At 34.3% G+C, this 18,027-nt stretch overlaps 1 protein-coding gene across 4 annotated transcripts in view; it reads right to left on the bottom strand.

Annotated features, from left to right (window-relative positions):
- Positions 1 to 17,790, bottom strand: part of TFEC (transcription factor EC) — a 137,168-nt gene extending 119,378 nt beyond the window's left edge. The window contains exons 1-2 of one of the 4 annotated variants that reach the window (XM_027075314.2): positions 17,709 to 17,790; positions 16,516 to 16,764 (exon numbers count right to left, since the gene is read on the bottom strand). In XM_027075314.2, the coding sequence (XP_026931115.1) occupies positions 16,516 to 16,713 (198 nt within the window). In that variant the 5' untranslated portion in view covers positions 16,714 to 16,764; positions 17,709 to 17,790. The remainder of the gene's footprint in view (positions 1 to 16,515; positions 16,765 to 17,708) is intronic. The other 3 variants (XM_053218181.1, XM_027075313.2, XM_027075315.2) reach the window with 3 other exon arrangements.
- Positions 17,791 to 18,027: the final 237 nt, after the last annotated feature.

Below are 18,027 nucleotides of genomic sequence, written 5' to 3'. Positions count from 1 at the left end.
CTTCTATTTCTAACAAAAGGTAGGGGAAAATAACCATTTGAAATACACCAGAGCACTGTTTTTCTTAACAAGACCTTCTCTCAGGAGAAACTATTTTACCAGATCCTACCCTACTTGGGAAATGGAAATACCCAATGTCAGCCCCATGTAGACATCTTGTCCCACCTATGGTATGGGAAAATGGGAATTGAGAAGGTGTGAAGTTCACAGTCCAAAGGCATGGATGGGCTCACCGAAAGACTGGGACCTAATCAGGATTATAGAACGTTTCCCTTCCCCCCCTATAACTTACCAGTATATTACTAAAGGCCTATTTATAGCAGCTTCTTTCACCCAATACATCATGTCCACTTTTCAACAAAAAGATTACAAGGCATACTAAAAGGAAAAAAAACCCCACAGTTTGAGGAGAGTAACATATAAGACCTGAGTCAGATATGGCACGGATGATTAACATGCTAAGGGGTTTAGTAGAAAAAGTATACAACATGCAAGAACAGATGACTAACATAATCTTAAAAGAGAATTAGAAAGAAATGCTAAAGATCAAAAATACTGTTACAGTAGTGAGGAATACCTTTGACAGACTCATTGATAGACCGGACGTGACTGAGGAAAGAAATTCCGAGTTTAATGATATGACAATTAGAAAATTTCAAAGCTGAAAAGGAAAGAGAAAAAGATTGGAAAAGGCAGAACAGAATATTAAAGAACTGTGGGACAACTACATGAGGTATAACATACACGTAATGGGAACACCAGAAGAAGGCAGAGAGAGAGGAACAGAAGAAATATTTGAAGCAATAATGACTGAGAATTTCCCCCAAATCAATGTCAGACACCAAACCATAGATCCAGGAAGCTTAGAGAACACCAAACAGGGAAATGCTTCAAAGATTACACTAGGCATATTATATTCAAACTTTAAAAACCCAAAGATAAAGAAAAAATGTTGAAAGAGGCCACAACGGGGAAAAAAAAAACACCTTATCTATCCAAGGGCAAAAGCAAACATGCAAACAAAAAGAGAGTAGAGTGAAATATTTAAAGTGTTGAAAGAAAAAAACAACAACCTAGCAACCTGCAAAATTATCCTTGAAAATTGAGGAAAAATAAAGACTATTTCGAACAAGCAAAAAATAAAGGAATTTGTTGCCAGTAGACCTGTCTTAAAAGAATTATTAATAGAAGTTCTTTAGAGAGAAAGAAAATGATACTTGGATCTACATAAAGAAAGGAAAAGCATAGGAGAATAAATAAGTGAAGATAAAATAAAAGCTTGTAGTTTTCTTATTCTTAATTGATCTAACAGAAAAACAGTTTATTCAGAATAATAGTAGCAATGAACTTGATTATGTACACTTGTGTGTGTGTGTGTGTGTGAGAGAGAGAGAGAGAGAGAGAGAGAAAATGCTTATGTACAAGTGAAATGGATGACAGCAATCATAAAAGAACAAAAGGGAGAAAATTAAGATTATTTTGTTATTATAAAGTACATTCCCTATCATGAAGTGATATAGTGGTATTTCAAAGTGGACTTGGATTTGTTGTTAAAGTATATTGTAAACTCTAGGGAAAATAATAAAAAAGTTTTTTATTATATAATGGATATGCTAAGAAGAGAAAATGGAATCACACAAAAAGTTTAGTGAAAACTACAAAATGCAGAAGAAGAGTGGAAGAAAAAGATAGAAACAAAGAACAAGGAAAACAAAGAGAAAACAGTACAAAATATGGTAGATACTAATCCAACTATATCAGTAATCATTTTGAATATCAGTGGTCTATATGCACCAATCAAAAGAGATTGTCAGAGTAGATCAAAGAACAATACCCAACTACATGTTGTTTACAAGAAACTCACTTTAAATACAAAGATTATAATTATATACATATATTTATGTATTATGTAATATATGGATTAAAAGTAAATGAAAGACAAAAAATATAAGATATACCATACTAACACTAATTAACAGAAAGTAGGAATAGCTACATCAATTTCAGACACAGTACATCTATGAGCAAAGAAAATTATCAGGGATAAAGAGAGCCATTACATAATGATAAGGAGGTCAATTCTATAAGAAAACATAATAATCCTTAATATGTATGGATTTAACTATAGAATACATGAAATAAGATGTGATACAATTTCAAGGAGAAATAGATGAATCCACTATTAGACTTGGAGACTTCAACACCTATATATCAAAAATGGACAGATGCAGCAGGCAGAAAATAACTAAGGACACACTTGAATTCAGTGTCATTCATCAACTGAATATAATTGACATCTATAGGCTACTTCATCCAAAAGTAACAAAATGCATATTTTTTAAAGTTCTTATGGAATATTCACCAACATAGACCACACTCTGGACCATAAAACACATCTTAATAAATTTAAAAGAATAGAAATCATATATTGTATGCCCTCAGACCACAGATTTAGACTAGAAATCAATAATAGAAGACAGCATGAAATCTCAAAATATTTAGAGATTCAACATACTTGTAAATAACAATAGGTGAAAGAAAAAAAATCAATAGAAATTTGAAAATATTTTGAACTAAATGAAAATTAACATACAACAAATGAAATGAAAATTAAGTGCTTAGAGGGATATTTATAGCACTGCATTCATATATTAGAAAAGAAGAAAGATCTAAAAGCAGTAATCTAAGGTTCCACATTAAGAAATTAGAAAAAGAAGACAAAATTAAATCCAAAGTAAACAAAAGAAAACAAATAATAAAAATTAAATCAGAAATCAATGAACTTTAAAACAAGAAATTAATACAGAAAAACAACAAAACCAAAATCTTGCTCTTTGAAAATATCGATAAAATCAATAAACCTCTAGTGAAACTAAGAATAAAAGAAAGAAGACACAAATTATCGATATCAAAAATGAAAGAGGGATGTTACTACAGATCCCAAGGACATTAAAAAGACAATAAAGAATATTATAAACAACTCTATCCTCACATTTGCTAAAATTCATACAAGAGCTAGACAATCTGAAGAGACCTGTACCTATTAAAGTAATTGAATCAATAATTAATAGCCTTTCAAAACAGAAAGGACTAGGCCCAGATAGACTCACAGGTGAATTCTACCAAATATTTAAGGAAGAAATTATCCCAATTCTCTATAATATCTTCCAGAAGACAGAAGCAGAAGGAATATATCCTAACTTATTCTATAAGGCCAGCATTACCCAGACAAAGACATTACAAGGAAAGAAAACTACACACCAAGATTTCTCATGAACATAGATGCAAAAATCTTCAATAAATTGTAGTATTAGCAAATTGCCTCCAACAATGTATAAAAACAATTATACACCATGACCAACTGGGATTTAACCCAGGTATGCAAGACTGGTTCTACACTTAAAAATCAATTAATATAATCCATTACTTCAACAGGCTAAAGAAGAAAAAAATCACATAATCATATCAATTGATACAGAAAAGGATTTGACAAAATCCAACACCCATTTATGGTAAAAACTCTCAGCAAAGTAGAAATAGAGGAGAACTTCCTCAACTTGATAAAAAATATCTACAAAAATTCCAACATCTAATATTAAACTGAACTGTGTGAAACAAAGCTTTCTCACTAAGGTCAAGAACAAAGCAAAGAGGGTCACCTGGGTGGCTTAGTCAGTTGAATGACCCACTCTTGATTTTGGCTCAGGTCATGATCCAAGGGTTGTGGGATCAAGCCCTGCATTGGGCTCCACACTGAGCATGGAGCCTGCTTAGGATTCTCTCTCTCTCTCTTTTTGCTCCTTTCCCCCTCTACCCTTCTTCTTCTCTCCTCCTCTCCTCCTTTGTTAGCTTTCTCTCTCTCTCTCAAAATAAATAAATAAACATTAAAAAAAAGCAAAGAAAAGAACAAAGATATTGCCTCTCACCAATGCCTTCCAGCATCTTCTTAAAAGTCCTAATGCAATAAAACAAAGCAAAACAAAGAGGTAATAAAATATACATAGTGGAAAGGAAGAAATAAAACTGCCTTTGTTCATACATGACATGATCCTCTATGTAGAAAATTAGAAAGAAAGAGCATGTTTAGTTTTATTTAAAAACAAACAAAAAACAAACAAACAAACACCAAACTGTCTTCCTAAGGGGCTGTCCCAATTTGCATTTCCACCAGCAGTAAATAAGAATTTCTGTTGCTTCACATCCTTGTCAGCATTTGGTATTGTATTAGTGTTTTAGATTTTGGACATTATAATATGTTTGTCATAGTATCTCATTTTGGTTTTAATTTGAAATTCCCTAATGGCATATGATATTGAACATCTTTCCATACACTTAAATGACATTTGTATATCTTCTTTAGTGAGGTATTTGCTCAGATCTTTTGCCCAATTTTTAATTGGGTCATTTCTTAATTGTTATTTTATGAGTTATTTTTTTCTTGATTTTTTAAAATTATGCTTGTTAGTTGAAGCAAAAATTATAATGCCATCTGATGTGAGCTCAAAATATGTAGAAAAAATAAAGAAAATTATATTTTAAAAGTTGGCAGGGTAAAAAGACCAAAATGGAGGTCAATATTCTACACTTTATTCAAAGCACTAAAATGTCAATTCTAGCATATTCTGTGACATATGTAGCTAGTGACAGTAAATATATGTATACTGTAATATACTATAGCAATCATCAAAATGATATATTGATATATAGTCAAAAACATGGTAAATAAGTCAAATGAAATTCTGAAAAAAATCTTTCAGTAACCTACTGGAAGGAAAGAAAAAGAAAACAAAAGAGTAAGAAACAGAGGGAACAAATCGCAAACAAATAAAATACAAGGCTTACTCCCTAAAATATGAATAATTGCATTAATTTTAATTGTTTCAACTATATCAATTAAAAGACAGAAAAGCAGAATGGATAAAAAACATATTTCTAAAAAATGATATATGCAGATTGAAAGGATTAAAAAAAGATATATCATGCAAACCTTAACTTAAAAAAAAAAGAGTAGCTCTTTTAATATCATATAAAATGAACTTCTGAGAAGAAACTTACCAACAACAAATATTACATAATAAAAGGGTCAGTCTACCAAGAAGACATAGTGATCCTACATGTATATATATAAAACAACACAGCATGGGGTGCCTGGGTGGCTCATTCGGTTAAGTGTCCAACTTCAGCTCAGGTCATGATCTCACAGCTTGTGAGTTCAAGTCCTGAGTCAGGCTCTGTGCTGGCAGCTCAGAGTCTGGAGCCTGATTTGGATTATGTGTCTCCCTCTCTCTGCCCCTTCCCCAGCTCACACTCTGTCTGTCTCTCAAAAATAAATAATCATTAAAAAAAATTTTTTTAAATAAAGCAACACAGCATCAAAATACATGAAACAATAACTGATAGAACTGAAAGGAAAAACAGACAAATCCACAGCTTTAACTGGGGATTTCAACACTCTATAACTGTTAAATTAAATTTATAATTTGAAATTTACAAAAACGAAATCTCTAGGCCCAGATGGATTCAATGGTGGAATCTACCAAACATTTTTAAATAAGGGTTGACACCACCTCAACATAATCTCTACCAGAATATAGAAGAGAAACTAACATTTTCCAATTCACTGTGTGAGGTTAGTGTTATTGTAATATCAAAGTCACACAAAAACAATACAAAAAAAATGAAAAGAAAAAAAAAACATAGGTCAATATCTTTCAAGGGCTTAAATGCAAAAGTCCTCAACAAAATATCAGTGAATTGAATAAACAGAGTATACATAGCAATATACAAACAGAGTTCTTAAACATGACAGCAAAAACACAATCCATAAAGGGAATGATTAATAAATTGGATGCTGTCCAAATTAAAAAAGTTTGCTCTGTCAAAGATCTTTTTAAAAAGATAAAAAGACAAACTATAGGCTGGGATAAAATTTGACAAAGGACTTGTATTTAAAATGTATAGAAAGAGGAATTAGTTTTATTGATCTTTACATTATTTACACAATTCTCTTGCAGATTTACAGAATTTAGCACAATATTCCAGTAATGGATGTATTGTGTTAAGGAATCAGAAAGATAAGTTTCTACCAGCAATATGGCAGCAATATGTGGTAGATTATTACAGTTGAAGCACCCCCAAAAAAAAAAAAAAAAGAAAGAGAAGAAAAACGTCTCTGTATCTGCTCCATTTTATGGTCTTCTACATCGACTCTGGACTTAACCATGAGTCTGGCCCAATAGGACAACATGCAAGCAGAAGTATAAAATAATTTCCTCATTAAGGCTAGCCCCCTTTCTTCTTGCTTTTAGAATACTGCTACATATGAAGAAATCAAGTTATTCTACAGACAAATGGCCAGCAGACAGTCAACACCAAAACCAGACTTCTGGGGGAGGCTATCTTAGACCATCAATCCCCAGGATAATCACGATAGTAAGTCAACTGAACAGCAAAAGAAGAACCACTAAAATGAATCTAGCCTATATTGCTAACCTACAGAATTATAAAGAGGTAAAAGAGTAGTTTACTACTTATACCAAATGTTTAAGTCTTACTTAAACATAATTAAATGGGTTGCCCCAATTATGTAATTGAGTAGATTAATTTTAATTCTAATTTTAAAAGACTTTCACAATTATACCATTCTAACTTTTTTCAATCTGAGTTTGTCATGGTATTCTGAAATCACTGAAGAGGGTAACACCACCAATGTAGATTGTTTGGGAAATTGAATTAAGTGTGAATTTATTCAGAACCTACCTTGCATATTGCATTTTCAACTTGCCAATGATGGCTCTAATAATGAATAGAGCCATTATTGCTCCCAATTTTTGGCTCTAAATTCTGCCTGCCTTCTTACCATCAAACAGCTAAAAAGCAACAAATTCAGAGTTTACTCAGAATGAATTAATATTTTACCAAATACACTTTTATACAAAGGTTCAAATCTTGAACCATTATGGAATTTTCTTACCAACAGTTTGAAATAATGTAAAGAAGAAGAACCAATTGCCAAACATGGGGATCAACACTCTTAAAAGATTAAAATGTTCATCTGTCATTGTAACTTTGCCAAATAATAAGTTATTAAGAGTGATTTGTGGAATTTACTATTCAAGCTATTATTTAGGTCAATCTGGTAAGCACATTAATATGAAAAACATCTCTTTTTTCACCATCTTAGCTACAATAAACTTAAAATATGCCAATCTTCACGCTTTAGGGCATAATTTGGTTACCAGCTGGGGTCAGGAAGAAATTTTCCCCATAGTGTAGTATTGCCAATTACCATAGGTGTAGAGAGAACAAGAGAAAGAGTCAGGGGGTTACAGGGCCCTCTAAAGCATCTGGTATTGGATGCTCTCTGAGTGAGAATTCAGGATAAGATGAAACATTCAATTGTTCCTGTATGTCAATTTTGATATTCCTATGAGCTGCCAATATGACACTGCTGCCACAAGGGAAGGATTTCCTACAGAACAGATGTCACTTACAGTATTATGTGGGCTATCTATCTCAACAAATAATTGCTAGGCACTTCTGCCCTATGGCAAGGGTCTGAAAATATGTTAGGGTGGGAACACACCATACAAGCAGATGGGCATAGATAAAAGAAAGAGCAGGAGCACACTGAGTCTGAAATGTCTGTGTAAAAGCCAGCTGGGGTACTGAAACAGATGTCTTTCCTTATCTTCAGTGACTACAGCCCAAGACCAGAATTTTCCAGTTATTAGTTATTTGGAAGTCCTATTCTAAAATTTCTTTACGTGAGTATGCGTTATAGAAGGCTCTAATGTATTAAGACAAAGAAACTTTAACTTTTTGATGTAAAATGCAATATCCATTTGAAATGAATTCATTTGCTTAAGGCCTGAAATGATAGGAGACTCCCAACACCAGTGCCCCCTACTTCTACCTCTCCCACATCCCCCCCCAAAAAAAGGAAAAGAAAAAGAAAAAGGAAAAGAAAAAAAACTAAGCTGGGATAAGAGAATGGACACAAAGACTGATAATGAATGACAAAGTACAATTGAGATGGGACTTGCCTGAGAGACAGCAAGAGAGGGAAGAGTTCTTTTAAAATATCAGTTAAGGGAATCAAAGAAAGCAAGATCTTTTTTCTGATGAAAGGGAAAAAGTTAATAACAGTGAAAGAAGGCAATTGCAATATGCTCCAACTCTAATGGAAGAAAAAAAAGGAAAGTAGAATTAGAAAGTAACCATTTTAAATAAGTTTAACATACACTATGTATCTTTCACATTTTACACAATTCAAGGATTACAGTTTTTAAAATATTTAAACTATTTGCCCCAATGGCAGACCTGACTGACTATACAAATAATTGGTTAAAGAAAGAGGAGGAGTGTTTTTGTTCACAAGAACCAGCAAAGGAATTTTTACTTTTAAAATAGCATTCATTGCAGAAAAAAGCTTGGGGGTGGGGATGGGGGACAATATGAATATATTGTAAATTATTCACAGGAAATAGATGATACCTCAGAATTAGAAAATGCTTGAGGGTGTTATTGATACATTTCTATGGCTATAATTGGACACAAGTAATAAGTGCTTTGAAAATTTTCTAGACCAAAATAATTTGGCCATTCAGCAATGTCTGAAAACTGTGATTCAATGAAACATTTGTTCATGTGTTGGAGCAGATCCAAAGATGATTCCCAAAGAAAATTCTAAGCTTTGTTGCTAGTAACACTTTTTGTGTATTTTAATCTTAAGGAATATATTTTTGATCTTCAGATGTTAATCCTAACACATTCCTCTGTTTCAAAGTTTAATATTCCATTCTCAATCATTAATATGGAAAAACAGGGCACAAAGTTCTTATTGGAGAATATAATCTTAAATTTGCTTCTAGCTATAGTCCAGCTGAGGAAAGTATAATGTAAGGGAAATTGCCTAAAGATCAATCATTCACTTTTCTGAGTACTCAAAGAAAGACATGAGGAGTCAGGACACAACCTGCTCTAAGCAACTTAAGTAGGTTAAACTTTATCTGAAAGGGAATGCGAATCCACTGAAAAGCTTTTGTTGGTGTGTTTGCTTATTTGGGAAAAGGATACTACAGTCACATTTACAGGGTGAAAGATCCTTAGGGATACATGGCTGGAAAGATTGGATGGAAACAAGACAGGCAGTTAGGACATCAGTAGGGAGCATTATAGTCAAATACATGAGAAAAAATAATTAACTTGACTAGGGTAATGGCAGCAGCAGTAGAGTAAAGTGGATAGATTTGAGAACTATTTATAAGGTAAACTCAACAGTATGAGGGAAACTCAATAAGAATTTGCAATAACAGAGACAACTGGGTTGAAAGGATGAACCCCGTTTTTGTTTTTGTTTTGCTTTTTGTTTTTCCTTTTTACATTTATTTATTTTTGATAGAGAGAGACAGTTCACAAATGGGGGAGGGGCAGAGAAAGAAGGAGACACAGAATCTGAAACAGGCTCCAGGCTCCCAGCCTTCAGCACAGAGCCCGACACAGGGCTTGGACTCACAAACCATGAGATCATGACCTGAGCAGAAGTCGGACACTTAACCGACTGAGCCACCCGGGCACCCCAAGATGAGCCCAGTTTTAAGGATTGAGCAAGAGCATGGATAAGTATTCCAGTTATGAAGTACAAAACACTGAGCGATGAGCAGGGTCTTTGTTTTGTTTGATTTGTGAAGGCACTGGGAGCCACTAGATTACTAATCTAATTTGGGCCATATTGAGTTTGAAAGACATCCAGGTAAAAGAAGCAGGATATTTGGTTGTAGGCTCAGAGGATGTCAGCTATAACCTGTGTAGATTAAAGCATTTACATTTATTGAAACCATGGTAGTGGATTAATTAGCCTGGGGAATAGTGTGAAAAGTCATCCTCCCCCCCAAAAGTAACCCCCAAAGCAGAGTTTTAAGGAAAATCCTTTATCAAACAAATATATTGATAAGCACCTACTCAGTTCTAGTCCTCAGAGCTGCATCTACAAGATAGACAAGATCCTTTCTCCCATGAAGCTTACATTTTCAGTGGTTGAGCCAAACAATCAGTAAACAAGTAAACAACACCCAAACCCTTCAACACGATAGGTTAGTTATTTTCAGATACTTTGAAAAGCTGTATAGAAAATAAAACAGCATATGGTGAGAGCAAGTGCCTGGAATGTGGTGGAACAATTTAAGGGAGGGTGACAAGATGGAACATGTCTAAGAAAGCAGGAGGGAACATTTGGAGCCCCAAGGGAATAGATGGGTCTCCAATGGACTAAGGGAAAATGTTGTAACTAGGGGCCAAACAAGAGAAGGAAAGCTAGTTTTATCTCCACTAGCAAGTGAAAAGTGTATCTGCCCAAACTGCTGCTTACACAGTGTGTAATCAGACTGGAGAAGTCTCAAAAAATTTGTGGACAGATAGTCCCTTGAATTTAAACAGAAGAAAGTTGAAAGAAAAGCCAGAGAGATTGAGAACTATTGAATCTAGAGAGATAAAACAATTAACAAAACCCCAAGACATCTCCTTAAATCTTGCAGTGAATCTCAGCTTGTATGGTTATAGATTAATATTTTAAATGTAATTGGAAGTGCAGATGTATACTATTTCTGCCTTTCTCAGTTATTTATGTTTGAAATTTCACCCATAGGATCAGTTAACACAAAAAGATACCATTATTCAACTACTGGAAGCTAATAGAAATAATTAGCATGTATATATCTGCACCTACATATTTTAAAAAATAATTGAAAATGAAGACAGCAGCATTGCCACTAAAAATTAGCAAAACAAAGTTATCTGCTGGGTGTATGTTATTTTTGACCTTCAATGATTTTTTTTGGTCAGTTCCCATGATGTATTTTCAAGTAACCATGAGAACTTTGAAAAGGTGGCTATTAGTCATAATAATTTATTTAAAGCCTCAAAAAAAGAGACAAGGAAACATTGAAAATGGACAACAGTCTTCACATTTATGGAGGAAGATTATAAAGTTAAAGGTGACCAATTTTCAAGATAGGTAAAAAGAAATTATGCTAAAATTATAAGCCAATCAGTGAAGAAGAACATTAATATTATAACATCTTTGGAGGCCACAATATGTAACCCCAAAGGGTGTATAATTCTCTCTGCTTCATTACCTAAAATCAAGACAGATCCTGAAAAGTGGGTATTGATTAATAAGAGTCACAGTGAAAGACTGTCTTATACTTGAAGACTGTAAGGAAACAGATGATTCCCACTCTTGCACCCCTTGGTTTCAGTGAGCCATTTTCCTCCATTAGTAAACTCTTGGGCTATAAAGCTATTTCACAGGGTATTAGATGCTATGAGTCTCAGATGTATAATAATGAATAATGTATTATTCAGAAAACACAATGGGGATTAGGTGTCTTCTTTAGGCTTCTTGATCATGAAGATGATCATAACTTGGATGAAAGTTAAGCCCCTGCTACTATTTCATTCATCCATCACTCATTATCAGATAGTAGTAGCTACATTTGCTCAGGTCTGAACCATGCTTTCCTCATATTTATAACAAAATGGAACTTTAGGAGGAAAATGTCTTTATGCTGATTAAAAAAAAACTTTTCTAGACAATGCATAGTTGTCACTTTATGTGTATTAGCTCTATAGCTTCTGTAATTTCCCTTTTATCAACACTAGAGACAGAGAGACTTTTAAAGTATATAAGTTGTAATACAAAGGACACTTGACATCATTTCCTTTGTAAGTCTTTGCTTTTTTTTTGAAGCTAGTGTTGTTAAGAGGTCTTTGAAATAGATAACTTCAAAAGGTTTTTCAGCATAAATGCAAATGAGATTTATCTAGAGGAGATACCCAAATTCTACAGGTTATCTGACAAATTTAGAACACCCGAAGTACAACTAGAAAATTTTATCTAAGCATGGAATATTTAGCAATTGATTCTGTGATTGTTTTCTTTTTTTTTATTACCTTCTCTTGTTCTGTAAATTTTACCCCCATCTCAGGATTAATATCCTTGATATATACCTCTTGTATATTTTCCTTTTCTGCATTCCAACTCCTTGCCCTTCTGCTCATGGTCCCAGAGAAAAGTAAAGGTAAATGTCAACTTGAAAAAGGAACTTTTGAAGTTCATAGCAGGGAGAAGTAATGTTTCCTCCAAAAAAAAAAAAAAAAAAGAAAAGAAAAAAAGAGAAAAATGTAGAAAGAAGACAAAGGGAAACAAGTCTGTCTAGACATGAAGGTCCTAATTCCCTGTTCTGGGTCAAAGTCGTTAGTGTGTATGTACTGGAGGGTCTGCAAAGAACAGAAGCCCCAAAAGGGAGAAGAAGAAACATGAACGAGAGGAGCTTTTGGTCTGTTTTCCATTTAGAACTCTGAGTGTTGAGTGACCTCAGCATATCAGAAATGGTGACTTAACAAATATTCCTGCAAGCCCCCAGTGGTTAAGAAGTGATATGAGGTGGTCCAGCTTGGGCTCTGTGACTGAGGTTAAGGTCGACTGGCGTTAACCATTGACCCTGCCTCTGCCAAGGGGACAGGTCATGAATCCCATTAGCCACAGACCTAGCAGTGGAAGCCAACAGGAAGCATGGTCAGAGGACATATAGAGACATAAGCTTCATACCCATGAAAGACAGTATTTGCCAAAAACAGACAGATTTAACCTGAAAGCAATCATTTTAAACTAAAAGGTTTGAAATACATTTAACTAAAAGGTTACATTGTTCTCCCATTTTCCACTCCCTAATTGCCATCTCCTCTGACCCATCTCTTATCTACCTGTCTCCCAGTAAGGTATGAGTATTGGGAGGGCAGTGGGGAATTCAAGAAAAATTTGAAACTGTTAGAGAAAAGAAACGGACTACATTTTTCTCATAATTTTTATCCCTTCTACATTTTATCAACAGAATGAAATTAGATACTGCAAGAGGATAGAGCTTCCACATAGAGTCTGTCCATTAACATTCCACACAGGGCTGGCACATGATAGTGCTTAGAAAGAAATATTTTTCCATTTTAAAGAAGATTCCTATTTTACATACTCTAAAACGGCCAAATTTCGTTCTTAAAAATAAATTAATAAATATTTATTGAAACGTATCTTACAATGTGTTAAGAAGTCTCATAACATAGTATCTAAAATGTATTTAGCACACTATGTGTCTCTAAAGTTTATAATCTTTTACAGTAGCACCCTGCCTGAGTCAAAAGAATGAGGGGGCTGATGATTTCAAACAGAGTTTTAGAGGTGGCATCCTTCATAAAGTCAAACCATATTCTGATCCTCAGCTTTTTCAACCCAGAAATTTAATTTTTACCATATCACATAGTACTGATCAGGTTCTGAGATGCTGGCATATGCTAACCAAAGACAGAGTTGACCAAATGGTCCCATTGGATAAGGCATGTCTGTCCACATATCACTTCTGCAGAGTCTGGAAACTATCCATTATGCACTGATTTTCATTTCTTTTAATTTTAGAGGCTGATCCAGTTCCCAGTCAGAGACAAAATTTTCTACCTTAGATAAATAACAAATTATTAAGATCTAGAAAAATATTAAAACCAACTTCAAATGTTCATAACAAACTTGACATACTTTAGCTTAATGGGCAAAATTAGACAAAAACTTTCCATCCTGCAGGTATGATTTATTATGTCATATCAGTTTGGGGTGTTACTGGTAGAAAATTAATTAAGACACTGAGAGCAGATACCATGATGGCCTGTGTTAAGAGGCAAAAATTGGGACTACCTCCAAATAGTTTTCTGGAGGTCACGTCTGTAGAGTACCCCCAGAGTGCTGATATTGAAATAAAGCACTATCCCTTCTATCTTTCCCCACAGCCACAGAAGTGAACACCTGCCTAATAGAAACTGAGCATAGCACTCACTTCCCCCCTAAATGACCAGACCAAGGGATGGAGCTGCGATCCCAGTAAGTCTTTATCTGAAATTTTCACACTGGAGCTAATTAACATAAGCCCCCCTTTTCCTGGGTAGCAAGTTGTGAGAGTGTGAGCCTGGAGGGAATGAAACCTACCCAGTCTGCTGCAAGAAGGAGCTGGTCTGAGAACAAAGACAATATGCAGAGAAAAGCACAGAGGAGAGATAAACACATTCTTAACATATTTGAAGTCCTGGTTCCAGTCATCCCTGATATCAGCTGTCCTTCCTAGTATTAGAAACCAACAAATTCTTTTGGCGGCTTAATCTGCTTCCAAATGGGCTATTCGTACTGGAAATCATCTGAATTCTCACTAATAAAGCTAGTGAGAAACTGATAAACTCCAACTAGGTGGACAAATAATAAGTGTCAACATTGCCATGGTCATAGAACAAAAACATTCTTGCTGATTGTGATCTTCTGAACTAACTTCTTAAAAATCTCTGAGCTTCAGTTCATTTTCTGCACAATGGGGCTTACAACTACTCTACTGGATTATTAAGAAACTAGGAATAATGTACTTGAAGTGCTTAGCATGATGGCTGTCCCCATAGCACTTGCTTAAAAAGTACTAACATTTTATTGTTCTGATAATGAGGATGTAAGGAGGAGGATGATGATGATTCTAAGAAGACAAAGATTGTAGCATTCACTGTTAAGTGATTTTTCCATGAAAAGTATGCCTGCTTAGGAAGAGAGATGAGAGGTGTGGGGGAATGGGCAAAATGGGTAAAGGTGGTATAGAATATACAGGCTTCCACATATGGAATGAGTAAGTCACAGGGATAAAAGGTACAGCATAGGGAAGCACCTGGGTGGCTCAGTAGGCTAAGCCACAGTATAGGGCATATAGCCACTGGTAGTATAATAGCATTGTATTGTGACAGATGGCAGATATATTTGTAGTGAGCATAGCATGGCATATAGTCTTGTTAAATCACTATACTGCACACCTGAAACTAATGTAATATTGTGTGTCAACTATACTTCAATTAAAAAAAATTAAAACTTAAGCAAAAAATTTAAAAAGGCATTCCTGCCTAAACACATTTTACTAAATAAAGTTAGAAGGACTATAAACAATGTAATAAAGTCAGAAATAATTATAAACAAAAGATATCCATGACCCCAAAAAGCAATGACTTTTGAAAGCTTAATTTACAATAAGTAAGAATTCATGGTTGAAAGTTTACAAGAGGTTCATGGGATAGTCGTACTTTCTAAAGAATAGGCTTAATATGAAAGCTGAAGCAAATATAGTCAATCTAGGTATTCCCCAAAAATGGATGCAGCAATTCTAGGTCTAACTTAAATGCCTCACAATAATAAAGCCTTCCATGAAACCACTGAACCCATGTACAAGTACAATGCACCACATGTATGTACAGTATTTTTTCAAATGTGTTTATTTATTTACCCTTCTCCATTATAAAATTTTTATAGTAAGATCTCTTACTTGTATCTTATAATTATAGATCAAGAACTCGGTCAAAGGTAGTGGCTCAAAATATGGCATTTAAATGAAACTGAATTCTAGATATGTACTGGCACGCAGAAAAACAAATGGATTCCAATCTTGCCTCTGCCATCTACTAGGTGTTTTCCCTTGAATGGGTTCCTAGCCTAGGGTCATACACTCATGGTGTTGACCTTCAAAGATATGTTCTCTCACCTACTCCCCTGCAAAAAATCCCATCTATAATACATTTACTACCTTTACACACTAAAATTTAGTAATCTTCATTACTAAGGTAATCTTCAGTCAAACTCCATAACCACTTTTGGCAAAATTATTGTCTCTCATATTGAACAATTCAACAAAGCAATGCTTTAGAAGCCCAATATCAGAGAATTAACAATGCAGACTCAGAATTCTAACTCAAAGATGTCATGCTTTCTCTCTACCATACCACTCAGTTGTATTTTAGAAGTCTGGGAATGCTTTTAGAGAGTTTATCATTCTTTTTTTTTTTAAGTTTATTTATTTATTTTTGAAAGAGAGCAAGCAAGCGGGGGTGGGCAGAGAGAGAGGGAGAGAGAGAATCTCAAGCAGGCTCTGCACTGTCAATGCAGAGCCAGATGCAGGGCTTGAACTCATGAAGTGTGAGATCGTGACCTGAGCCGAAACCCAGAGTCAGACACTTAACCGACTAAGCCACCCAGGTGCCTCACAAAGGCTTATCATTCTTAGTAATGTTTCTATTCATAAGGCACACCTCATTGATTGGTTTGGTTTCATATCAAATGAGATGATACGAAACTTCTTTGTAACATATAAAAGGCTCAAAGATATCAACTGGTCTTATTATCACGATGATGATATTGATAATGATGATGATATGAAAGAGAAAATCATGCACTTGAATGCTTTGTCGCTCTAATATTTACATACTTTTAAATGAGCCACTTACTGGGAGCTGGGAGAAGGGTATGGATTTTTATTACTTTTGAGTAAAATTAAAATGTATGGATTTTAGATGTGATTACCTACTGTATTTACTTAGAAATTATAGCCATAATTTTTATATTTATATATATATATATATATATATATATATATGTATATATATACAGATGCATACCTTAGAAAAAGATGGTAATTGACTTGAAGAAATTTCTGGTCTTACTGAGAAAAGTCTCTGAAACATTGGTTTGCATGAAAATTGCAAGTGGAACTGTGTACGCTGGGCCCTGGATTCCTGGCTGAGTTGAAGTCTCCTCTCCTTTTCTCCTAATTGTTCTTTCTGTTGAAATTGGAGTCCCGTTAGAGCTTGTAACATATTTGTCTTCTTTTCTTCTCACTATTAATGGATGTGGGAAAAAAAGGATCTCTGCAAAAAACATGCAAAAAATATTTTCTTTTATCACCTAAGATTACATATTGTGAAATAAATCTAGTAAACGATAGGGAGAGCATCTGAAATAGAAAAACAAACTCATTCTTTAATGGTTAAGGTTCACCCATAAAGATACAATTCTTAATGCTCAAGTTAAAAAAAAAAAAAAAAGATGAGAAGAAACAGTTGGCATTCAGCTAACAATTGTGTTTGGAGATTTGTGCCTGACTTTGTTATTCTGAGCAAAGCCAGGTACCAGCCTCTTGGGATTATGTACAAAGGCAAGAAAAAAAGTGGACATGTACAAACCTCAAAGGTGACTGCTGGGTTAATAAAACAGTCTGTTTTCTGTTCACCCACTCTTGCTCTCAGTGTGCAAGTATATTAAAATATGTCAAAAGGAAAACCATTCGCTGTGCAAAAATAATTCAACTACAAGTCACAATTTCCAGCTGATGGAGTGCCTTAGTGCATTTAAGTGCACTAACAAGTGATCCATACATCTCCCTAGATGAAAGTTGTATCCTTATTAAAGGAGAAACAAACACAAAATAGGAACAACTGTCACATAGAAAAACAGACCACAATGGATACCGCATTTCCCTCACTCAGCTTCTGACTTGAACTATTGCAGACTGAAGAGCAGTGCTGTCCTAGAAGTAACCTCTTAAAAAGCCATGAAAGTAAAACGAGGAAGCTGCTAGAGGAACTGAGTGTGTAGCTAATGGCCATCCATATTACTGTTCAATGTATCTGGAAAAACATCTTTTTTTTTTTCTAGTCTCTATAAAATCTTGCACCATATATGACATTGTAATAATGTGAAGTGTCTGGATTAAACAAATGCACCCCAGGGAATTTAGAATTAATGCTCTAACATATCTTTAAATAATCTTTATGAGATAAACTCTGGTTTAAGCATTTGTAAGATATCATACCATTTCTTTTCTGATTTTTTTTCTAGAGAACTATATCATTGATATGAATCTGCAAAAAAAAAAAGAGGTTAATGTTGTTAACTCTAATAATACTGTTCTTATTGGATTAATATGTTGCACATTATCGTAAGGAAAAAAAATACATTGGCTGCAAAATGTGAGTTCTCATCCTAGGCACACTGGAGATATGTAAAAGTAGATAGTAAGTTAGAATAATAAAAGAACAATATATGAGAAAATATAACTAATTACAAAAGTGTGGTGCTAGCAATTATTTCAAATCTGGGTAAGGTATTCCTCTTGCACACAGGCAACATCT

Source organism: Acinonyx jubatus, chromosome A2, assembly GCF_027475565.1.
Source record: "Acinonyx jubatus isolate Ajub_Pintada_27869175 chromosome A2, VMU_Ajub_asm_v1.0, whole genome shotgun sequence".
NCBI classification, from domain to species: domain Eukaryota; kingdom Metazoa; phylum Chordata; class Mammalia; order Carnivora; family Felidae; genus Acinonyx; species Acinonyx jubatus.
This window is presented reverse-complemented; position numbering and strand designations above follow the sequence as displayed.